At 43.9% G+C, this 25,768-nt stretch overlaps 1 protein-coding gene across 2 annotated transcripts in view; it reads right to left on the reverse strand.

Annotated features, from left to right (window-relative positions):
- The window catches only part of LOC141172005 (sialic acid-binding Ig-like lectin 13), a 157,054-nt gene that overhangs the window by 28,752 nt on the left and 102,534 nt on the right, over nt 1–25,768 (reverse strand). For both annotated transcript variants that reach the window (XM_073655769.1, XM_073655768.1), the window contains 4 exons: nt 25,114–25,155; nt 15,153–15,404; nt 13,113–13,215; nt 12,062–12,152 (listed from right to left, as the gene is read on the reverse strand). In XM_073655769.1, coding sequence (XP_073511870.1) covers nt 12,062–12,152; nt 13,113–13,215; nt 15,153–15,404; nt 25,114–25,155 — 488 coding nt within the window. The remainder of the gene's footprint in view (nt 1–12,061; nt 12,153–13,112; nt 13,216–15,152; nt 15,405–25,113; nt 25,156–25,768) is intronic.

Below are 25,768 nucleotides of genomic sequence, written 5' to 3' on the forward strand. Positions count from 1 at the left end.
TTTTATCTGCATCTACAGTACCTCTGAAAAAATATTTGGGCTTCTAGCTGTGTGTGGGACTTGTTGTATTAGTCCATCTATACTGACCTCCATCAGGTTGCAAACTGAATATATTTTTTTCTGCATCTACCTCTGAAAAAATATTTGGGCTTCTAGCTGTGTGTGGGTCTTGTTCTATTAATCCATCTATACTGACCTCCATCAGGTTGCAAACTGAATATAATTTTTTTCTGCATCTAGCTCTGAAAAAATATTTGGCCTTCTAGCAGTGTGTCGGACTTTCTCTATTAGTCCATCTATACTGACCTCCATCAGGTTGCAAATTAAAAATAATTTGTATCTGCATCTACAGTACCTCTGAAAAAATATTTGGGCTTCTAGCTGTGTGTGGGACTTGTTGTATTAGTCCATCTATACTGACCTCCATCAGGTTGCAAACTGAATATATTTTTTTCTGCATCTACCTCTGAAAAAATATTGGGCTTCTAGCTGTGTGTGGGTCTTGTTCTATTAATCCATCTATACTGACCTCCATCAGGTTGCAAACTGAATATAATTTTTTTCTGCATCTAGCTCTAAAAAAATATTTGGCCTTCTAGCAGTGTGTGGGACTTTCTCTATTAGTCCATCTATACTGACCTCCATCAGGTTGCAAATTAAAAATAATTTTTATCTGCATCTACAGTACCTCTGAAAAAATATTTGGGCTTCTAGCTGTGTGTGGGACTTGTTGTATTAGTCCATCTATACTGACCTCCATCAGGTTGCAAATTAAAAATAATTTGTATCTGCATCTACAGTACCTCTGAAAAAATATTTGGGCTTCTAGCTGTGTGTGGGACTTGTTGTATTAGTCCATCTATACTGACCTCCATCAGGTTGCAAACTGAATATATTTTTTTCTGCATCTACCTCTGAAAAAATATTTGGGCTTCTAGCTGTGTGTGGGACTTGTTGTATTAGTCCATCTATACTGACCTCCATCAGGTTGCAAATTAAAAATAATTTGTATCTGCATCTACAGTACCTCTGAAAAAATATTTGGGCTTCTAGCTGTGTGTGGGACTTGTTTTATTAGTCCATCTATACTGACCTCCTTCAGGTTGCAAATTAAAACTAATTTTTATCTGCATCTACAGTACCTCTGAAAAAATATTTGGGCTTCTAGCTGTGTGTGGGACTTGTTGTATTAGTCCATCTATACTGACCTCCATCAGGTTGCAAACTGAATATATTTTTTTCTGCATCTACCTCTGAAAAAATATTTGGGCTTCTACCTGTGTGTGGGACTTGTTGTATTAGTCCATCTATACTGACCTCCATCAGGTTGCAAACTGAATATATGTTTTTCTGCATCTACCTCTGAAAAAATATTGGGCTTCTAGCTGTGTGTGGGTCTTGTTCTATTAATCCATCTATACTGACCTCCATCAGGTTGCAAACTGAATATAATTTTTTTCTGCATCTAGCTCTGAAAAAATATTTGGCCTTCTAGCAATGTGTCGGACTTTCTCTATTAGTCCATCTATACTGACCTCCATCAGGTTGCAAATTAAAAATAATTTTTATCTGCATCTACAGTACCTCTGAAAAAATATTTGGGCTTCTAGCTGTGTGTGGGACTTGTTGTATTAGTCCATCTATACTGACCTCCATCAGGTTGCAAATTAAAAATAATTTTTATCTGCATCTACAGTACCTCTGAAAAAATATTTGGGCTTCTAGCTGTGTGTGGGACTTGTTGTATTAGTCCATCTATATTGACCTCCATCAGGTTGCAAACTGAATATATTTTTTTCTGCATCTACCTCTGAAAAAATATTGGGCTTCTAGCTGTGTGTGGGACTTGTTGTATTAGTCCATCTATACTGACCTCCATCAGGTTGCAAACTGAATATATTTTTTTCTGCATCTACCTCTGAAAAAATATTGGGCTTCTAGCTGTGTGTGGGTCTTGTTCTATTAATCCATCTATACAGACCTCCATCAGGTTGCAAACTGAATATAATTTTTTTCTGCATCTACCTCTGAAAAAATATTTGGCCTTGTAGCAGTGTGTCGGACTTTCTCTATTAGTCCATCTATACTGACCTCCATCAGGTTGCAAATTAAAAATAATTTTTATCTGCATCTACAGTACCTCTGAAAAAATATTTGGGCTTCTAGCTGTGTGTGGGACTTGTTGTATTAGTCCATCTATACTGACCTCCATCAGGTTGCAAATTAAAAATAATTTTTATCTGCATCTACAGTACCTCTGAAAAAATATTTGGGCTTCTAGCTGTGTGTGGGACTTGTTGTATTAGTCCATCTATACTGACCTCCATCAGGATGCAAACTGAATATATTTTTTTCTGCATCTACCTCTGAAAAAATATTGGGCTTCTAGCTGTGTGTGGGACTTGTTGTATTAGTCCATCTATACTGACCTCCATCAGGTTGCAAACTGAATATATTTTTTTCTGCATCTACCTCTGAAAAAATATTGGGCTTCTAGCTGTGTGTGGGTCTTGTTCTACTAATCCATCTACACAGACCTCCATCAGGTTGCAAACTGAATATAATTTTTTTCTGCATCTACCTCTGAAAAATTATTTGGCCTTGTAGCAGTGTGTCGGACTTTCTCTATTAGTCCATCTATACTGACCTCCATCAGGTTGCAAACTGAATATATTTTTTTCTGCATCTAACCCAGCCAATAGTTTTGGCCTAATACCACAGTTTGGCCACTCAGCTCTGCTCGGTTACCATCCATTGTTTTTTTGTGCAAACAACTCCAGAGTTGTGAATTAGTTAACCACCAAAATTAGTGGAAAAAGGCCTGCTGCTGGTGGAAAGGGGAATAGGCGTGTTGGGAAGGGGAAAAAAGGTTGTGTCCGTGGGGTAGGTGTTAAAGCAACAGTAACATCTGCAGAAGAAAGACCATCTTCCAGCCAAACTAAAATGTCTACTTCTTTTAGCGGACAATGTGATAAGATCCCTTTCTTACGGCCACGCCAATCGCTAAAAATTCCAGATGAGGCACAAAAACAGCAGGTGCTTCAACGGATATCAAGTGCTCCTTTAAGTGGGCTCTCCTCCACATCAACTTCAACATCACAAATACTCCAGTCCTCAAAGGTGTCACCCAAATCGCACTTGCTTCCTCACAGCTCCCAAATCTCCAGCTGCCCGTCTGAGTATGAGGTAGAACAGATGGTTGAGTCTGCAGAGCTGTTTACTCATACTATAGCCTGGGAATCAGAGGTCGACTCCAGCGCTTCTGTGAATCCAGACGAGGAAATGATCTGCACTGATGCCCAGAATCTTTATGAGTCGGATCCAGGACCAGACGCAGAAGGTTCTGACCATAATGTAGACCCTCATTCCCAAACTGTAACTCCTGTTGGTGGAGACAATGAGGAAGACAATGATAAGACTCAAATACCTGATTGGAGCGACAACTTTAGTTTTTTGTCAGGGCAGGAACAGGTTGGCTCTGAGGACGACGGGTGTGATAACACACAGGGTGATGATGATGAGGTTGGAGATCCCACTTACTGTCAACCCACAGTCAGCCAAGAGATGAGGTCAGCAGAGGAGGTGGAGGAAGATGCTAGTGACGACGAGGTCAGGTTGCGCCTTCCTGGACAGAGACGTAGTACTGGAAGCACGTCAACAACTGCATCCTCAAACACAACTCTGCCTCTCACCACAAGTCGTGGTGGCTCTTCAGGTCGCATGGGTGCTAAGCCTTGCATAGCCTGGGCATTTTTTCAGATCGATAAAGATGACCCATCTCGTGTTATCTGTAACATTTGTCAGCAAAAGCTAAGTAGAGGCCAAAAAATACATAGTTTGAGTACTTCATGCATGAACCGGCACATGGACATGAAGCATAAGTTGCAGTGGGAAGCTCAGTGTGCTACAATGCGGCCTAGCCGGCCGGGCCAACCACTGTCTGCCATATCTTGTGCATCCGCGGCCTCTTCATCCTCTGTGACTGGGGGGACAGCAGTCACACCTGTTTTGGGGCGCAGACCTGCCACCTCTTTACCCGCAACAGCCAGCGTGATTGGCAGGTCATCATTTTCTTTGGAGGTGGTAACAGCAGCTGGTGTTGAGCGCTGTCCGACATCGATAGCACCACCTTTGGATCAAGGCAACCTAACATGTCCGCCTGCATCTTCCTCACAGACCGGCAGTTTGCCGGGGACACCCTTATCAACCCCGTCTAAGCACAATAGCCAGCCCTCGGTCCCTCAGATGTGGACAAGTAAAAGACCATTTCCTCCTAGCCATGAGAAAGCTAAGAGGTTGAATTTCACCATCTGCAAGCTCTTGGCTACAGAAATGCTGCCTTTCCGCCTGGTGGACACAGAGGATTTTCGAGACCTTATGTCCGTCGCAGTGCCCCAGTACCAGATGCCCAGTCGGCACTACTTCTCAAAGAAAGGTGTGCCTGCGCTCCACCAGCATGTCGCACACAACATCACCGCTTCTTTGAGAAACTCTGTGTGTGACAGGGTGCATTTCACCACAGACACTTGGACGAGTAGGCATGGACAGGGGCGTTACATGTCGCTGACTGGGCACTGAGTAACTATGGTGACAGCAGGACAAGGGGCTGCTGTCCAAGTCTTGCCGTCCCCACGAGTTGTGCGTCAATCCTCTTTATGTCAAAGTTCCTCCACTGCTTCTGCCTCCTCAACCTCCTCTCGGTCTTCCACCTGCACCCAAAGCCTGTCTGGTCATGCCACAAGCTTTCTAACTGCGCAGAAGGGATCCTGCACACCTCCTTACTATGCTGGCAGTAGGGCTCAACGTCATCAGGCGGTTTTTACATTGAAATGTCTGGGAAATGTGAGTCACACAGCTGAGGAGTTGTGGTCAGCTCTGGAGAACCAATTTCATGAATGGTTGTCTCCACTGGACCTGAAACCAGGGAAGGCCGTGTGCGACAATGCTGCAAATCTGGGTGCGGCCCTTCGCCGGGGCAATGTCACACACGTGCCTTGCATGGCTCACGTGTTGAACCTGGTTGTCCAGCAATTTTTAGCCCACTATCCCAGACTAGATGGCCTTCTGCAGAGGGCACGGTCGCTGTGTGCTCACTTCCGCCGTTCGCATCCCGCAGCTCAGCGACTTACATCTCTACAGAAGTCGTTGGGCCTGCCACTTCACCGGCTAAAATGCGATGTGCCTACCCGGTGGAATTCAACTCTGCACATGTTGCAGCGACTGTGGCAGCACCGACAAGCCCTGGTGCAATACGTTCTGACGTATAGCCTGGGCCAACGAGATTCAGAGGTGGGGCAAATCACGCTGGAGGAGTGGTCTCAGATCAGGGACCTATGCACCCTTCTGCACAGTTTTGAAATGGCGACGAAGATGTTTAGTGCTGACGATGCCATTATCAGCATGACTATTCCGGTGATTTACATGCTGGAGCACATGTTAAACAGAATTCGGAGTCAGGTGGTGGCACAAGAGGAGGTGGAGGAAGTAGAGGAGGAGGAGTTGTATGCGGAAGGGCTAACATCTGCAAGGTCCAGACGGTCGGCAGCACCAAGGCGGCAGGCATGTGAGGGTGGGGGAGATGGTTTTACCAGGGCGCATGGTAGCAGCCAAACTAGTGAGGAAGGTGCAGGAGCCCAGGAAGAAGTGGAGGACGAACTGATGGAAGACTCATCAGATGAGGGAGACCTTGATCACATTTCTGTTGTGCGAGGTTGGGGGGAGAGGACAGAGGAAGGAAGCATGATTGTTACCTCGCCACCAACACAACAGGGACTTGGTGCTCCTGGATGCGCAACACACATGAGTGCCTTCTTGCTGCACTACCTGAAACATGACCCTCGAATTGTGAGAATTAGAAATAATCCTGACTACTGGGTTGCCACACTGTTAGATCCCCGGTACAAAAGTAAATTTGCAGAAATTATTCCTGCCATAGAAAGGGATGCACACATGCAGGATTATCAGCAGAGACTGTTGCAGAATCTTACATGTGCTTTTCCACAAAATACCAGTGGTGCACGTAGTGAATCTCACAGTTCCAACTTGCCAACCGTGGGACCGTCAAGTGTTCAGCACTCAAACCGTAACAGAACCACAGTATCTGCTGGTAACATCAATTTTGCGGAATCATTTCACCACTTTTTTAGCCCATCCTTTGCAAGGCCACAGGAGACAAGAAGTCTGACACATAGTCAACGCCTAGAGACGATGGTACAGGAGTATCTCCAAGTAAACATTGAAGCCACGACTGTGTCACTGGACCCTTGCTCTTTTTGGGCTTCCAATCTGGATAAATGGCCGGAGCTAGCCACTTACGCCTTGGAGATCTTGTCATGCCCCGCAGCCAGCGTTCTGTCTGAACGTGTGTTCAGCGCTGCTGGTGGTGTGCTGACAGATAAGCGCACGCGGCTCTCCACTGATAATGTAGACAGACTCACGTTCATAAAGATGAACAAATCATGGATCCGAAACGACTTTTCTACCCCTGTGTCATCCTGGGGAGAGTAAAAGCTTGATGATTGTTTAAAATCACCCTACCAACCGTTTTAAGCTTTCAAATTACTAATCATGTTTATCTGTATCTTGACTGGAAAATAATTTGGGCTTTGTAGCAGTGTGCAGCACTGATCCTATTAGGCCATCTATAATAAGCTCCACCAGATTTAAAATTAAAAATAATTTTTAGCTGCATCTAGCCCGGAAAATAATTTTGGGGCTCCGAGATGCACAAGACACATAAGTGCCTTCTTGCTGCTCTACCTGCAGCATGACCCTCATATTGTCAGAATTCGAAGTAATCATGACTACTGGGTTGCCACACTCTTAGATCCCCCAAACTTTTCGATCAACCTTTTCATTTTAATAAAGACCAAAAAAATGGTCATTTTTGAAATTATAAGCATTAGCAGGTTGTTAGAAACTGAAATCAAACAGTTTTCAACTCAAAACTTTATTCTAGGTGATGTTACATTTTCACATAGGACCCCTTGTTCGAAAGGAGCTTCTGAACTCTCTCGTCCATTGAATTTGTCAGGTTTTGGATGGTTTCTGCTTCAATTGTTTTGCATGAGGACAGAATACCCTCCCAGAGCTGTTGCTTAGATGTGAACTGCCTCCCACCATCATAGACACTCCTTTTAATGATGCTCCAAAAGGTTCTGAATGGGGTTGAGGTCAGGGGAGCATGGGGGTCACACCATAAGTTTGTCCCCTTTTATGCCCATATCAGCCAGAGATGCAGATGTTTTATGTGCAGCATGAGATGGTGCATTATCATGCAGAAAAATGATCTTGCTGTGAAATACACGGTTCTTTTCTTGAACCATGGCAGGAAGTGCTGTTTGAGAAAATCCACATACATTATGGAGTTCATCTTTAGCGCCTTCAGGGATCCTAAAGGGGCCGAAAATCTCTCTCCCCATGATTCCAGACCAAAACATTACTCCACTTCCTCCTTGTTGGCGCTGTAGCCGTGTTTGCGTGGGGTGTCCATCAACCAGCCATCCTCCACTCCATTCATCTGGACCATCGAGCGCTGCACGGCACTCATCCGTGAACAAAACAGTTTTGAAATCAGTCTTCATGTAATGTTTGGCCCACTGGAGCCGTTTCTGCTTTTGTGAAGTGAATAGAGGAGGTCGACAGGATGGCGTATGCACAGCTGCAAACCTCTGAAGGACCCTGCATCTTGTTGTTCGGGGGACGTTGGAGGCACAAGCAGCTTCAAAAACTTGTCTGCTGCTATGACAAGGCTTTTTTGCCGCTGCTCTTTCAACCTGACGTAATTGCCTGTAGGAAAGAGTCCTCAATTTGCCCTTATCAGCACGCACACGTGTGTACTGTGAATCAGCTACATACTTCTTGATTGCCAAGACACTTCATCCTGATCATCGCACAATGTTGATTGTAGTCATGCCTTGACCTAAACACTCCACAATTTGTTGCTTCTCAGCAGCCGACACATCCTTTTTCTCTCCCATTTTGGCAGAAAATGTAGGCTGCTGAATAATGTGAGAGAGCCTTCTTAAGTAGTCTTGCCTTTCATTGGACACACCTGCCAAACTAATTAGCACTGGTGTCTGCAATTGCTTACAGTGATATAAAGAGCCCTGACACACATCACCATCAATGAGTTTAACTGACAAACAAACAAATTCTTCCCTTATCACTCCTAAACACTTTTTGCATAATAATTTGGAACACAGTGTACATGTGCTTTTCCACAAAGCACCAGTGGTTCACGTAGTGAATCTTACAGTTCTAACTTGCCAACCGTGGTCTGTATGGAGTTGTTCAATAAAGGGCCCAAAATTAAGATAACATAGATGGGAGAGATCTCTATGAATAGGAATTCCTAAGTATTTGATACCCTGTGAGGGCCAGGCAAAGGGAAAGTTGGACTGGATGGAATCCTATATGGATTTGGGGAGGGAGACATCGAGGGCCTCAGACTTCGCTGCATTGATTTTAAAATTTGACCATGTAACAAAGTGATCTATTTCAGCCATAACAGCATGGATGGATATATGTGATTGAGTGATATATACTAGGACATCATCAGCAAATAGAGAGCACTTGTACTCGGTGCCTCCCACCTCAATCCACCTAATATTGGGGTTATGGCGAATTGATGAGAGCAGGTGCTCCGTCACTAGGATGTATAAGAGAGGGGACAGAGAACATCCCTGCCTTGTCCCATTGGTGATTGTGAAAGGTGATGAAAATGTTCTGACGCGCCCCCTGGGCCTTGGGACACACGGAGCCGGACCCTTTTTGGTGGATGCTGGTGGTTGTAGTCTCCGTGGCGGCAACCCGGTTCCGTGGCTCAGGGCGGTCAAACCAGTGGCGGAACTATTTATGTGGTTTTGATGTTTAAATGTCCGACTACGCCACCCGTGGATTGCGGTCAGAGTGAACCGCCGCTCCAGGGCAGACCGCTGAGGCTGGTGTTGTGGGTGCAGCAGAGTGTAGCATAACTCCCCACGGGAGGAGTATAGCCTCAGGGCAGTGTATGCGGAGGATGGGGGTGATGGTGCAGGGCAGCAGCAGTAATGACACGGAGTCAGTGATGCAGTCCAGGGCCTTTACTCACAGTTCTTATTATCCAGACCACGTCTGCAGGTAACGGCTGCCCACGTCGTACTGTGCTCACCAGGTGAGGGGCTCAGACAACTCCCAGATAACTTTGGAGCGCTTCACAGGACCCCCTTTGTGTGTCCTTTGTCTGGCCTTTCTTACCAACCCTTCTGTCCGGCTGCCTCGGGCCTCCTCTTGGTAAACTTGGCGCCAGTTTCCCTGACCCTATGTGGTGCCTTCCTAGCGGGTGTAGCGAGGGGCTGCGCCACATAAAATGTCACAGCCTCCTGTTTCTAGCTGAGGGTCGTTTCCTGCCTCCACTAGTTTCGGGGACCGGTCTCCCCTTTGGCCTGACCCCTCCACGCAGGTGGATTCTGGCGTGCGGTGGCGACTCGCCCGTCCGCACCCCTGAGATCCCTTCGTTCCTCGTTCCTGGAGCCTTCTCCGCTCCTCTTCCTTCCTTCTCCCTCTTCCAGGCCTGGGCCTCTGTTACTAGGCCCGCCTCCGGAGCAGAGCTCATGCAGAGCCCCTGCTCCCTGCCACTTCTGCTCAGACTTCTCTGCACTGAACTAAGATGGTGCCCACCTTTTATACTCCCTTCTCAATGCACCCAGGAACTGCTTCCTCCCTGCTCCTGCACTACAGGGTTCCCCTTCCTCAGTGTTTCCTCCCCCCACTCCAGCCAGGGACAGGGACTGTCGTGCCCATCTCAGGGGCATATTGGTCGCCCTGCCCCACGGCAATGTGGTGTAATGCATGCAGGTGTCGGGTCCTGATCCACACTACATCCTTACCTGAGAGTGAGATATCACACCTCTGGGTGAGGTGCAATACCTCTGTAGCAACCGAGCCCTCAGGGTGCTACAGTTCCATTTATCTTCAGCCTAGGTGACGTATTGCAATACAGGGCCGTGATTTTGGCTATAAAAGGGTCCCCTAGACCCCTACCCCAAGCTTTTTAAGAGAATCATATATGGCGTGCCAGGAGACTCTATGGAATGCTTTCTCAGCATCCAACGAGAGTATCTAATTACAAATTGTTAACTGCATCTAGCCCAGGAAATACTTTGTGCCTAGTAGCAGGGTCTGCTAGTCAGCAGATTATCCCGGCTGTAAAGCAAGCTACACCACCTGTAGTTTGGACACTTCATTTTTTCAAAGGAAATGCTTCGGGACCACGGGATACTCAGTGAAGAGCATCAGGAGGCACCCCAAGGCATAGGGGCTGGGACTGGCAGTAGGATGCCTTGCGGTGGACAGCCGAGCTCGATCCTTATAAAAGCTTTTTAACTGCAGCAGCTTTAGTGGACGCTACTGGAGCTGGAATTACGCAGCTGCTGGCATGAGACTTGCCCTCCAATAGATCCTTGTAAATGGATTTAAAGTGTATTCATTCAAATTAGAGAGACAATTTAAATTAAAAAGCTTAGAGCTGCCTCCACCCCAGGGGGGCTCGCTCGACCCACCAGCGGACAGGCACCAGTATTGGGAGAGGGGGGCTGGCCATCAGGGTTCACCGCGGCTCTGGCACAAACCCGGCGACACGGAGGTGGCACGGGCAGGAGCGGACTGGCCGTGTCGGCTTCTCACTTTTTGGATTTTAGAAGGGCATGACATGCCTATATCTGTGTCTCCCCCTCCTTTTACTCCTCCACCTCTTTTATTTTCGCATGACTATATGTACTTGTCACTTTTCCATGTGTTAGTTATGTCTTCTGAGCAGTTTGTAAGCTTTTGGACACCTTTGAAGGTGTTTTCTATGTGTTTCTATGTGTTTTTGTTTGCCTGCCATTGGTTTTAACGGTGTTCGAAGGTGTTCGACGAACAGTTCGACGAACAGTTCGGCGAACACACGGGTGTTCGACGAACCGAACCGAACTCGAACACTACGGGGGTGGCTCAACACTAGTCACTAATGTAGTAGGTGGCTTTTAGCAGAGTGTATCACGTTTGCTACACAAAAAAATCTTTTGTGGACTCTGTCTAGCAAGACAAAAATATATTTGTTTTAGTGTGCATATAGCTGAATTTCACCCACCAAAAAAATGATAACGTGGGCTAACATAGCTTGCACTATCACATTAGCAAATAAAAAAAAAGGTTTTTGTGCTTTGCACTCAGCTCTGCACTGACAAGCTCTGAAGAGAGCTGAATTTCAACCCCACAAAATCAAAAAGTGGCCTACAAGGGCTTGCTTGCTTTATCACATTAGCAAGTACAAAAATAGATTGAAGGTATTACTCGTGCATGCAGCACAATACAACCGGTGCACAGCACAGTTCTATGGTATGAGCCCTGCTGTTTCTGTCTGAATGTCAGTAATTGCCCAAGAAAAAAAAATGTGCTGCAAGGTCGATTGAGCAGGTACACAGGCCAGGAATTATCTACACTATCGTACTTCCAAACAAGTGCCCATCTATCTAGCTAACATCTCTCATTACACAGGAGCACACTGAGCAGCGTCTGTCTCCATCAGTAACATGGATAAAATGGCGCTGAGGGAACATGGCCGCTTTTTATATAGAGAGGACATGTGATTTCAGTGACCAATAGCAGAAGCCCTTGTGTCTGGCCTGGTGAATGCTTCCTATGCTCTGATTGGCTAGCCACACTTTCCTGACTTAAATTTACAGGGAAAAAATAAATAAATAATTACAAGTGCGCCGCTGATCTGACCTGTTCTGAGCTATCATTAGCCCCCCCCCACTCATCTACCACATCCCCCTGCTCATGATACACAAGCACTATGCTAGCAAAACTGTTAAAAATGCTGTAGTTTCCCGCAATCACTTACGGTATTTGCCGAATGATGCCAATTTTAAATAAAAATGCTCGACTTTCCGATCACAAATCCGAATGTGTCACATTCGTGTTAAAGTTGAGTTTGGAGTTTGGATTTCGAACATATTTGCTCATCACTAGTAACGAAAACCTGAGCATTTTAGTGCTTGCTCCTCACTAAATATCAGCCATCAGGTGTACTTACACAAATGTGCACTTCAGAGTTGGCATAGATTACGCTGGAGTCATCAGCATTCATCTCTTTCTTGTCTTCTGATTTCTTTGACAGCTTTTTCCTAAAGAGAATATAAACCCATTAATCTGATTAACTTAAACTGAACCATTTTTTCAGGGTCATAAAGATTTGATCACATTTTCAAGCATGGATCTTCAAATCAGAAAATATTAAACAGCTGGAAGATTATGGCAGTTTTCTTCTATCCTCTTGCAATGACATAAAAAAACTGATGTTGGGATCAAGATTTATTATTTTCGCATCTATCATCAACATCTTCCATATAGTGATTCCCACTTCCAGAAAATAATTGATAATGGTGCCATTGGGGGTCTGGTCAACAACTTATTCCACTGAGATATACTCAAATTTAGCAACAAAATAGAACAACGGACGTAAACTTTTACAACAGACATTTGCTGGAGGTTTTAGTCATAGTGGGCCCATTCTGAATTTTGCTATTGTACTTTACTTGTAGATTAATTAACTAGTTTTGATGAGAAAACATTTTTCTATAACAGCGTCACTCCTCTACATGGGCTGAAACTGGTATATCAACTTAACTCCATCTACTTAGCATATTTTGCGGTTTATAAGACACACTGGACCATAAGATGCACTCCAAATTTTGGGGTGGAAAATAGGAAAGAAAATGTTTTTTAAATAAAATGGTGGTGCGTTTTATAGTCCGTTTTAATAGTAGCTCACCTGGGGGGCAGCTACGGTAAATTGGAGTCACAGGAGGCAGCATTGCTGCTACAGGAGGCCAGCGGCGCCAGGAGCCGGGCGATGCTGCGGGCCCTGGGCTCTCAAGATATCGGCGCCGGTGAGAGGAGTCCCTATTCGCAATGATTTTCCTGCGGTTGCCACATAACCATTAATGTTAGTGGCGCTGATTCTGTTTCTAGCTTTGGACAACTCCTTTAATAATGACAATCTTTTGGGGGGTAACCAATAATAATGCAATATCAGCAAATTTACATAAATAAAACTCCAGTATGGTAATTTATGAGAAACGTACTTTCTGAAAAAATACACGATTAAGACGCCTCCAATGAACAACACCACAATGACAACTGCACAGCTGACGGCAGTGATTATCCAAGTATTATTTCTTGGTTGAGCTGGGGAAAAAATATAAATTATCATTAGGTACAGTACTGTTTCCAGAAACAGTGCCACTCATTTGTAAAAGCTGATCTAGACCATAGTGGTGGACAAAAAGATTAAGCAACAAAGAGAAGAACAATAGAACTTACAATGTGTCAATCACACATGCAAATATACTGAAAATCATTTTGGAATATGCAAATTGCCTCTTCAGACAGGAAGAGGACTTGAACTCTAATGCCACCTATTGGAAGTAGCAATCCTAAAAGTCAATATCGACCCTTTAACGAGCCTTGCCACTTGACTTGGGATATAAGCCAAACCAAAATCTTAATTTGTAGACACTGTGTTTTGGAGTGCTGCCCCTCATCAGTGCAAGCTGTGAGATCTGATTTGGTTAGGTGAGAGGAGTCTGACCGGGATCCAATGGATAACGTTTCTCCTTGTTTAGAGTGACATGACAAGACAGGCTTGCCAATGTGAGGAAACTTTTAATCCTTGCAATGCTAGAAAATTAAATATGAAAATTGCCTTTTCAGAGAGGAAGAGGACTTGAACTCATGCCACTCTCCACCAGGAGAAACATTAACCCTTTGATCTCAGTCACCTAGCCAAACCAGATCTAACACCTTGTACTGATGAGGGGCAGCACCCAGAAACACAGTGTCTGCAAATTGAGATTCTAGTTTGGCTTTTATCCTAAGCCACGTGGCAAGGCTCGTTAAAGGGTCGATATTGACTTTTAGGATTGCTATTTCCAATAGATGACACTAGAGTTCAAGTTATCTTCCTCTTTAAAGAGGCAATTTGAATATTTAATTTCCCAAGGAAGCACTGCAAGGCTTACAAGACTCCTGACATTGGCAAGCCAGTCTTGGCATGTCACTCTCCACAAGGAGAAAAGTTACCCCTTGGATCCTACATTGGAATACAAATCGCTTTTGCTGAGTGGTGAGCAATGACATTCTCTCACTATATTTTAAATTCATCACAAAAATGTCTGCTGTATTCCCTGCCCTAGCTTTTGTGCTGGCTACGATAGTCCTTACTGATTGGCTGCACTATACCGTGTGATGTGACCGCTTCAATACATTATGGCAATCTGCACGGCCTCACATGAGGTCATGTGAGCTTTCACTGACTCATGAAATCTTTTTCTTTGTGAAAAAAGGCAGTGGACTTCATATCATTCGGGCAAATCAAACAGCAAAATGTTTGAGTTTGCCGTGTTCAGCAAATCTCCTAAAATTACATATGAATTTGATTCAAATCAAATCAATTCAATCATCTCTAACACCCCTTTAAATCATAATAATCACCAAGTACAAAAGAGCCAGTGGCTGTACTCTGTTCACTACATAGAGCTCATTGAGAGCTACGCAGGATGGGAAAGAAGACAGAAGTGGTTAGAAACAGCTTCTGCCTTCTTCTTCAGTCATATGCTCTCTGTTTCCTGCTTTATATACAGTAGTTTCCAGCTTGATACAGTTACAAACTACGTTTTGTTTTTCACTTTATCCACTTGTATAATGTATGTGATGATGTCATCCTGTTCAACATAACCCAACGTGCATCTACAAATGATCCGTCTGACTATAAATCCTGTCTTTTGTTTTGAATCTGAAACTTCAACTTCTCTACATATCAGATGTTTCTCATTGACACTACTTATTGAGTAATGATTTGTAGATTCCCAGTATTTTATTTCCTATGCCAAATCCATTGGCCGACCCAGTGGGTCCACATAGCCTTTTGGCTAACATTATAGGATAATTGGGTTTACTATAATGACTCTAATTTGTAGGTTAAAAGTAAAGTGAAAGACCATAGATAAGAGAAAAGAAGGAAGCATTATATTTATTGGTGGTCCATATAACAAAACAAATGGCTGATTTATAGAAGAGTGGCCCATAGTCTCATGACATCATAAAATTTATTTTTCGTTACTTACGGGTCACCTTGATGATGATGGAGGAATTAGACATCCCATAAATATTACTGGCCACACAAGTGAGCTGTCCTTCATCACTGAGAGCTACTTTGTTAAAGGAGAGATGACCTTGGACAGTGATATACTTGGTATTATTTGGATCAGGCAGTATCCAGGACAATGAAGCTTCTGGGAGGCTTTTTGTGATGCAGGCTAAAGCTAAAGCGGAGTCTTCCATGACATATACCATATGCTCCTCACTTATACTGCAATCTGTGATTAAATAAGGATAAATGCATGCGCAATTAGAAATTTTTGAATTTTTTGCTATTTCTTATTCTTCTTGACTGGTTGTTATCTAATTAAAAATAAATTATGTAGTTAGAAGTAGATTAATAGAGAGAAAGTTTGCAATACAGCACCAGGTCAGGAACCTTATGATCAGATGGTTCTACATTTAGGTCTCCTTATCCTGTAAAAAGAGGTAACTTTAAACCAGTGCAAAAAATTTAACAGCCCCCCATCACCACCATTTATAACACTCATGTCTTATGAGGCAAACAGGCATTTTTGCCTCCTTAGCATAGGACCTAGCTGTTACCTCTGCTGTCCCTATAGCTATAATCTTACCTAATCATTTCCTCCTTTAAAAAGACCAGCTTTAACATGGGCAGCATACTGCTACGTAGGGGTATAAATAACATGAGTAGAAATAAACTCTACCAAGAAGAGGTGTCAAAAATCCAATACATTGAGAGACTCAAAACACATTTTGACTATTGAAGAAATACAGTGGGTACAGAAAGTATTCAGACCCCTCCCCCCTTTAAAATTTTCACTCTTTGTTTCATTGCAGCCATTTGGTAAATTCTAAAAAGTTCATTTTTTACTCATTAAAGTACACTCTGAACCCCATCTTGACTGAAAAAAACAGACATGTAGACATTTTTTCAAATTTATTAAAAAAGAAAAATGAAATATCACATGGTCATAAGTATTCAGACCCTTTGCTCAGTATTGAGTAGAAGCCCCATTTTGAGCTAGTACAGCCATGAGTCTTCTTGGCAATGATGCAACAAATTTTTCACACCTGGATTTGGGGATCCTCTGCCATTCTTCCATGCAGATCCTCTCCAGTTCCGTCAGGTTGGATTGTGAACGTTGGTGGACAGCCATTTTCAGGTCTCTCCAGAGATGCTCAATTGGGTTTAGGTCAGGGCTCTGGCTGGGCCAGTCAATAATGGTCACAGAGTTGTTCTTAAGCCACTCCTTTGTTATTTTAGCTGTGTGCTTAGGTTCATTGTCTTGTTTGAAGGTGAGCCTTCAGCCAAGTCTGAGGTCCAGAGCACTCTGGAAGAGGTTTTCATCCAGGATATGTCTGTAATTGGCCGCATTCATGTTTCCTTCAATTGCAACCTGCCGTCCTGTCCCTGCAGCTGAAAAACACCCCCATAGCATGATGCTGACACCACCATGTTTCACTGTTGGGATTGTATTGCACAGGTGATGAGCAGTGTCTGGTTTTCTCCACACATACCGCTTAGAATTATCACCAAAAAGTTCTACCTTCGTCTCATCAGACCAGAGAATCTTATTTCTCATAGTCTGGGAGTCCTTCATATGTTTTTGAGCAAACTCTATGCAGGCTTTCATATGTCTTGCACTAAGGAGTGTCTTCCGTCAGGCCACTCTGCCATAAAGGCCCTCTGCCCTCCATCTGGCCAAACCATCCTACTTCACCACTCTCATCACTTCACTGTTCAACAATCCAAAATGACTTTTTGAAACCTTAAACTCCCTCCTGAGCCCTAAAGCACAGGCCCCCACCACCAACCTCAGCAACGAGGATCTGGCCACTTATTTCCTAGAAAAAAATCAACCACATCCATCAGGACATCTCAGCCCAATCTCCTCAGTGCCTGAATACCCTTCTCTGCCGCACTTCAAGCTCACTAGCCATCATTGAGCCTGTTACAGAAGAATAAGTTACCCAGCTCCTCATTTCTTCTCGACCTACAACCTGCAACAGTGACCCCATTCCTTCACATCTCCTGCAGTCTCTCTCACGAGTGGTCACCACTCACCTGACTAAAATATTTAACCTCTCTCTTTCTTCAGTTATCTTTCCCTCCTCATTTAAACATGCCATCATAACCCCTTTACTTAAAAAGTCATCCCTGGACCAGAATTGCACTGCTAACTACAGACCTGTCTCTAACCTTCCTTTCATCTCTAAACTCCTAGAACGCTTGGTCCACTCCCGTCTAATCCGCTATCTCTCAGATAACTCTCTCCTCGACCCTCTACAATCTGGTTTCCGCTCCTTACACTCCACTGAAACTGCCCTCACTAAAGTCTCTAATGATCTACTAACAGCCAAATCAAAAGGTCACTACTCCCTGCTCATTCTCCTGGATCTCTCCGCCGCATTTGACACTGTGGATCACCAGCTCCTCCTCACTATGCTCTGCTCTATAGGCCTCAAGGAAACCATTCACTCTTGGTTCTCCTCCTACCTCTCTGATGGCTCCTTTACTGTATTTTTTGCTGGCTCCTCTTCCTCTCCTCGTCCCCTTACTATCGGAGTTCCACAGGGCTCAGTCCTAGGCCACCTCCTCTTCTCTCTATACACTGCCCCTATTGGACAAACTATCAGCAGATTTGGGTTCCAGTATCATCTCTATGCTGACGACACCCAACTATACACCTCTTCACCTGACATCACCCCTACACTAATACAAAATACCAAGGCTTGTCTGTCTGCTGTCTCGAACATCATATCCTCCCTTTATCTTAAACTGAATCTCTCTAAAACTGAACTTCTTGTGTTTCTCCCCTCTACTAACCCAACTCTACCTAACATCGAAATTACCTTGCAGGGTTCAACCATAACTCCCAAACAGCACGCTCCTTGGGCAGTTCCTTTGAGCTCATGATTCTCATTTGGTCTGACATGCACTGTGAGCTGTGAGGTCTTATATAGACAGGTGTGTTCTTTTCCAAATCAAATCTTATTAGTTTAATTAAACACAGCTGGACTTCAATGAAGGAGTAGAACCATCTCAAGGAGGATCACAAGGAAATGTGTAACATACCTGGCGGCGTCCTTGCATAGTGGTCCATCTCCCACTGTGCAAGAGCGCGCACTTGATCTCCAGTCCAGCCTGCTAGCCTGGCTTCCCTCCATGCTGTCTGCTTGCCTCTGTGTCTGCTGCTTAAGGGCGGCGCCCGATCACTTCCTGTTTCTTGTACCTGCTGCGGGCACACCCCTTGTGCGTCCTCAGCCTATTGCTGTCTGTCACCTGGTATTTAACCCAGCTGCTCCAATGAATCCCTGCCTGAGCATTGGGTTTCATTCAGCGTGCTCTTTCACTCTGAATGTGCCAGGTCCCTTTCTGTGTTTGCTTGCTTGCCTTTCTTGTAGGCTGTATTTTCAGTCCTGTCTGAACACGCTCCTTGCCTGTTCGTTCCGCCTTCTAGGGGCCGCATACCTAGACCCGCTCCCGTATCTTGTCTGTGCTGTCTGAACACGCTCCTAGCCTGTTCCTCCCGCCTTCTTGGGGCTGCATACCTAGACCCGCTCCTGTATCTTGCTACTGTGTCTGTTCTAGTCTGTATACTCTTCTAGCCTGTTTCCTGAGTTTCTCTATGTCCATACCTTTCCTTTTTCTGCAGAGTCTGAACTCGTACCTAACTCCTGCTCATTGTCTCTGTACTCCCGTTTGTGAGATTGTGGTCCACTCGCTACTTCACTGCAAGTACCCTGTGGGTATCTGGTTCTGCCTTTCCCTTCCTGTCAGTTCCGTGTGAACAGAGCCCTGTCCCCCCTGCTCTGCCTTGCTCACCGCTGCGGCGGTTCTAGCCTGCTCTGCCTTGCTCACTGCTCCGGCAGTCTTGCTCCGCTCTGACCCTTTGCTCACCGCTCCGGCGGTTCTAGCCTGCTCTGCCTTTGCTCACCGCTCCGGCGGTTCTAGCCTGCTCTGCCTTTGCTCACCGCTCCGGCGGTTCTAGCCTGCTCTGCCTTTGCTCACCGCTCTGGCGGTTCTAGCCTGCTCTGCCTTTGCTCACCGCTCCGGCGGTTCTAGCCTGCTCTGCCTTTGCTCACCGCTTCGGCGGTTCTAGCCTGCTCTGCCTTTGCTCACCGCTCTGGCGATTCTAGCCTGCTCTGCCTTTTCTCACCTCTCTGGCGGTTCTAGCCTGCTCTACCTTTGCTCACCGCTCCGGCGGTTCTAGCCTGCTCTGCCTTTGCTCACCGCTCCAGCGGTTCTAGCCTGCTCTGCCTTTGCTCACCGCTCCAGGCGGCCTCGTCCTGCTCTACTCTTGCTCACCACTCCAGGCGGCCTCGTCCTGCTCTACTCCTGCTCACCGCTCCAGGCGGCCTCGTCCTGCTCTACTCTTGCTCACCGCTCTAGGCGGTCTCGTCTTGCCCTGATCTCGCTCACCACTCTGGGCGGCCTCACTCTGCTGTGTTTGTCCGCCACATCTGTGGTTCTGTTCCTGAGTCCCAGTGTGTACTGGGTCCTATCCCGCCTGTGTTCCTACCTGCTAGTGCCTCCCTGACTGCACTCTAGCCGTTCTTGCCTGTACCCCCCTGCCTGCATACCCGCCTGCCTGCATACCAGTCGTGCCTGCCTATACCCACCAGTCTGTGTGCCAGCCTAACCAGTCTGTTCCTGTATTCCCCTGTGTGGGTCAACAGCCGTGTCCGGGGTCTGTCCTGGAGTAGCACCTGGTCCCTCTGCTCGGTTCCTCCTTGGTGCACTGGCGTCGTATGCCGTCGTGCGACCCTGGTCGGATCGGGTGAATACCTAGTTACGCCCCTCCAGGCATTCACTCTCCAGCACGGTCCAGTGGAATCACACGCACACGCCGCTCAGCCCGGGCGTGTGCATTACAAAATGGACAGCATGTGACTGAAATATGAGTTTCTGAGCAAAGGGTCTGAATACTTATGACCATGTGATATTTCAGGTTTTCTTTTTTAATAAATTTGCAAAATTGTCTACATTTCTGTTTTTTTCTGTCAAGACGGAGTGCAGAGTGTACTTTAATGAGAAAAAATTAACTTTTCAGAATTTATCAAATGGCTCCAATGAAACAAAGAGTGAAAAATTGAAAGGGGTCTGAATACTTTCTATACCCACTGTAACTGTACATGGACCAAGACTCAAAACTTAATTTTCAATAACTCAGCTCTTTTCAAATTTTAGTAAATAAAGTTTATAGTCTTTAAAGCTGTCAATGCTGAACATGTTTTTATAAAACAGCTAAACAACCACTGTTAAAAAGACATTAAATATACTAAAAATACAAGGCAAAGGAAAATTAAAAAATCTACAACACAAAAATAATCTCCAGTATAAAAATCTGTGGCACAAAATTAATCTACTACACAAAAAAAATCTAACATACAAAAGTGATTCACATCACAAAAATAATTTGCAGCACAAAAAATTATTTAATAAAATTTATAAAACTGAATTCAACATGTTTCCACCATCTCGCTCAAACCCTCCACCTGACCTATCTATCAAAGTCAATGGCTGTCCACTCTTCCCAGTCCCGCAAGCTCCCTGCCTCGGGGTAACCCTTGACTGTGATCTCTCCTACAAACCTCATAACCAAGCCCTTTCCCACTTCCTGCCAATGCCAACTCAAAAATATTTCCCAGATCCGTTCATTCCTCAACCATGAATCCGCAAAACACTAGAGCATGCCCTCATCATCTTCCGCCTCGACTACTGCAACCACCTGCTCTATGGCCTACCTTCTACCACTCTCACACCCCTGCAATCTATCCTAAACTCTGCTGCCCGACTAATCCACCTGTCCCCCCGCTACAACACAAAATTGCCTACATCAAAAATCTAATCTATAGCATAAAAATAATCTAAGTACAAAACTAATCTACAGCACACTAAAAACAAAACAAATCTATAGAATCTATAGCACATAACTACAAAACTAAACGACAGTGCAAACAATCTAAAACATTAAATTTATCAACAGCACAACAATAATTTAAAACACAAAACTACAGATCAAATATGATTTTAAAATACAAAACTATTCTACAGCTCAAAAAAATAAACCACAAAATAATCGAAATCCCAAAACTAAACTGCAGCACAAAATTAATCTTCTGCATAAAATCACATATATCACAAAACTAAGTTATGGCAGAAAACAAATTTACAATGGAACCAATATCTAAAATACAATACAAATCTACAGCACAAAAACTAACCTACAACACAAAAATAGAAAAAAAAAAAACTAACATAAAACACAAAACTAATCAAATACCAAAATCTACAACTCAAAAATAGTCTAAACTACCAATCAAGTCTACAGGAAAAAGCCCTAAACATACAGATCAAAATTGATTTGAACCACAAAATTATTCTGCAGCATAAAAAGCACAAAAGCAAATCTACAGCACAAAAACAATCTCCATCACAAAAGTAATCTACAAACCAATAATAAAACTATAAAGCTAATCTACAACATAAAAAAATTCTAAAACGCAAAATTTATCTACAGCACATAAATTGTCTAACATAAAACTAATCTACAAAACAAAAGTAATCTATAGCAGAAAAATTAGGCATTATGCAAACTACAGGTCAAAAAATAACACAAAACTAATTTACGGCACAAAAATGTCTAAAACAAAAAACTAACTTACATCTAAAAATAAAATGTAAAACCTAAAATAATTTAACACAAAAATGAATCTGTAGCACAAAATTAAAAGATAAAATATTAATCTACAACACAAAAATAATCTAAGACTGTAAACTAACGTACAACAGAAAAATAACCAATAGCACAAAACTAATCTACAAGATAAACATAATCTAAAATACCCAACTAAACTACATGAGAAAAATATTTGAAAATCCTAAACTTACCTCCCAAAAAATAATCTAAAAAAGAAAAATAATTTTGAGCACAAAAGTAATAAAAAAAATATATACTAAAACATAAAATGTGCTAATAGAGAAAACTAATGTTTTTCCGCAGCGGAAATGCATCAAAAACGCTTGTTAATAGGTCTGCCAACTATAGCTATGCTGATCCTGATGTGCTGTGCACATGATGTGGAAATTTCCGCTCAGGATTAGCATTGCGGATAAAACCGTAGCATGGCAATTATGCCAGAGTTTCCAGAGCATTTCCCACCCATTGACTTTAATTGAAACGCAGCAAATCCACAGGTATATACGGCTTTGCTGCGTTTCAATTAAAGCCAATGAGCGGGAAATGCTCCGCAAACACGGTGCCGGTGGTACCCAGGTCAGAAGAGGAGGACTACAACTACACTTATCTGACCGCCGCTCCCACTGATAAGAATGAGAGTGGCGCTGCTGAGGGGAGCAGTAGTACTCCTCAGCAGAGCCGAAAACTACCAGCAGTACCGGTCATACTCACCTGTCCGGCGGCCCCCTGTGTCCTCCTGGTCCCCGGCGATGTCTTCAGCCTGGCAGCCATCGGTATATTGCGGGAAGCGAGCTTGCTCCCTGCAGTATACTGTGCTTCCAGGACCTGCGGTCACATGAGCAATCAGCTGATCACTCACATGACCTCACCGTGGGAACCTTCAGAAGAAAGTTCCCAGGGTGATGGCAGTGAGAGCTCACCAGGGCTCATCAGCTGATCTTCAGCTAATGAAACCCCCGTGACCTCCTGTAGCAGCATGTATGCTTACAGGGGTGATTTTACACCCCAGTCAATATACAATGCTGTCTTCTACAGCAGTGACATCAGTGATTGCTGATGTCACTGCTGTAGAAGTGACCTAGATCACCGTGGGACAATCGTTGTAGGTACGTGGACTACATCATTGACGGCGGACAGGTGAGGAATATGGTTGTTTATTTTACTTTTTTCAGGAGATCGAGAGATTCGGGGACTGAGAAGGTAATGAAAAAAATTGTAGAACAGTGTGTTTTTTATTTCATTAAAATACTTTATTCTGGCTGTGTCTTTTATTGAAAAAGTGGCGACCATTTTACAACACGCCAATACAAGGCTGACGTGAACCCCAACACTCCATTCGCCACCGCTACAGGGCAGAGGGAAGAGTGGAGGCTAAGTGCCAGATTTGGCACATCTTATGAATGCATCATTTCTGGGACTGCTGTGGGATGATATTAATAGCCGTGGACGGGGCTAGTGTTCATGGCCCCTTCCCTAGCTATTAATATCAGCCCGCAGCTGTCTAGCTTAGCTTTTGCTGGTTAGAGTTTATAGTGGAACCCCATGTTAATTTTTTTCTGGGTGCCCCTTTAATCTAGCCAGTAAAGGCTAAACAAACAGCTGTGGACTGATATTAATAGCCAGGGAACATTGTTGGCTAATAGTCCCTTCCCCGGCTACTAATATCAGCCCAGAGTGGTAGGCTTTCCCTCTGCTGGTTATAAAAATAGTCCACGCCATTTTTTATTTTTTTATTTTAGGGTCTGTGCCCACGATCCGGACATAGCAGTGCTTTGGATGCATATTTTTTGCTGCGTCCAAAACGATGCATTCTATTGAACGCAGGTAAATCCACATGTGTTCACTGAACATATGGTTTTATCGCATTCTATACATTCTAAAGGTCAAATTTCTGTTGTGGAGACAAGCGACTCTGCAAAAGAATTTGACATGCTGCGGTCTTGAAAGACGCACTGCATGTCAGTGTGCACGGGTGATTCTCAGCCTCTGATGCACGCATAATGGACATGGGATTTCTAGAGATCCCATCCACTATGCTGTAACATCTGGACGCTGTGGGTTTGATGCTGTAAAAACACGCAGCATCAAACCTGCAGTGGCTCCTGACCGTGGCCACATACCCAAACTCACCTGCAGTATATCTGTTTCTGTAGCAGACACGCTAGTCTCCGCTGCCGACTTTGACCAATTGTATTGTCATTATATGAGGTGCATTCACATGTACTGACATCAAAAGTGCAGCATTACAACACCTCGCTTTGTATGGCACAAAAAAATCAGCTGCGTTCAATGCACTGCTGTGTGCTGATTGGGGGGACGTAGCGACTAATGAACCAGCTGTGAGCTGTTAATTATGGCCAGGGACCATGTTTGCAATGGAACCTTCCCAGGCTAAATATAGCAGCTCACAGCAGATGCATAAATTGCATGAATAGAAATGCTAATGACATTGGGCGAATGGGATCAGCTGACACCCAGCTCTTTCGTTTGGTCATGACAAGGTGTCAAACAGACCTTTTCATGACCAAATCTAATTAAAGTAAAGTAAAGAGTTAAAGAAACACACAGACACAGAGTAAACACTTTATTTGAAACACAACAGACACATTCTTTAGTCATTTAAATTAACCAATATACTCACCCCAGTTCTGAAGGTAATCCAAGGGTTTAAGCAATGTCCCACCAAATAACTTTATTTACATCCAAAAAGCATTCAATGATGTACAAAAATGCTTCAAAAAATGCATCCATAACGCATAAAAAAATGCATCCAAAATGCATAAAAAAACGTGTCAAAAAACACACAGAATTTCTGCAGCGTTTTTCCTACCAAAGCGATGCAGAAACGCTCAGGAAATTTCTTCTTCAACTCCTGATCAACTCCTGATCATGTGCACATAGCTTAAAAAGACATATTTATTTTAAAGCACAAAAAAAATAATAGATGAAGCAGTTTACATTTGATAATTTGAAAATGTTAACATGTGATTCTGTTTTGGTGCCTAATAAAACTACAATAATTACCAAGAGTGAAAGATTTTAGAATACAAAAGTAATCTCCAATACCAAAATAATCTCCAGCACAAAAACTACAGCACTAATGTAATCTACAACATGAAACTAATCAGTCATAAAAAAATCTGTAACAAACTAATGTACAGCACTACTTAGAGGTATACATTTCTAGAGCAGTTGTTAGCATTTTCTATTTGTGCATAGGTAGAACTACAACATAAAATATGGAAAGATATTGTTATACCTTCAGTCGTTACACAGTTTATATTTGGTGTTCTTGGAGCATCTGAAAAAAAAAATTTGATAAATATTTTCACAAATATAGATCCATGCAGTTACATTAAAGAGATTGTCCACTACGTATAGCTTAATGCCCTAGGACATCAATGTCTGATTGACTGGGGTCCGGCACCTGGCTCCCACGCCGATCAGCTGCTATCGGTGTAGGCGGAGGACAACGTAGGCCGGATGTACTTACTTGCTGAGCTTGGCTGTCTAATTGTGGTGGCTGCTGCAAGGTACTGCACATCCACCTCCCATTGAATTGAATAGGAGGCAGATGTGTAGTATCCCGCGACGGCCACTACAAATAGACAGCCAAGCTCAGCAAGTAAGTATTTCTGGCTGGCGGCCGTTGGCATGCCTTGGTACAGGATAGGGAGAGTTTGTTAGTCCCAAGAAACAGGAACCAGGGGAAGGGATTTTCAAACTCACATGTAGGTTATACTTTCTTGCCGTGGTGGGTAATATTAGTCTTTACTTGGGGCCTGTCCTTGTCAGAACAGGAGCAATATAGGAGCACTACAAAGGAATAGACATTACACATGTTCCCGGTTTGTTGTTTCATCTACTGAACTTTGGTTCCTGAGTTATCGGTCTCCTGTTTCCTAAAACCTATC

This window comes from Phyllobates terribilis, unplaced genomic scaffold, assembly GCF_046119375.1.
Source record: "Phyllobates terribilis strain yellow unplaced genomic scaffold, ASM4611937v1 Scaffold_12__6_contigs__length_324123572, whole genome shotgun sequence".
Taxonomy (NCBI): domain Eukaryota; kingdom Metazoa; phylum Chordata; class Amphibia; order Anura; family Dendrobatidae; genus Phyllobates; species Phyllobates terribilis.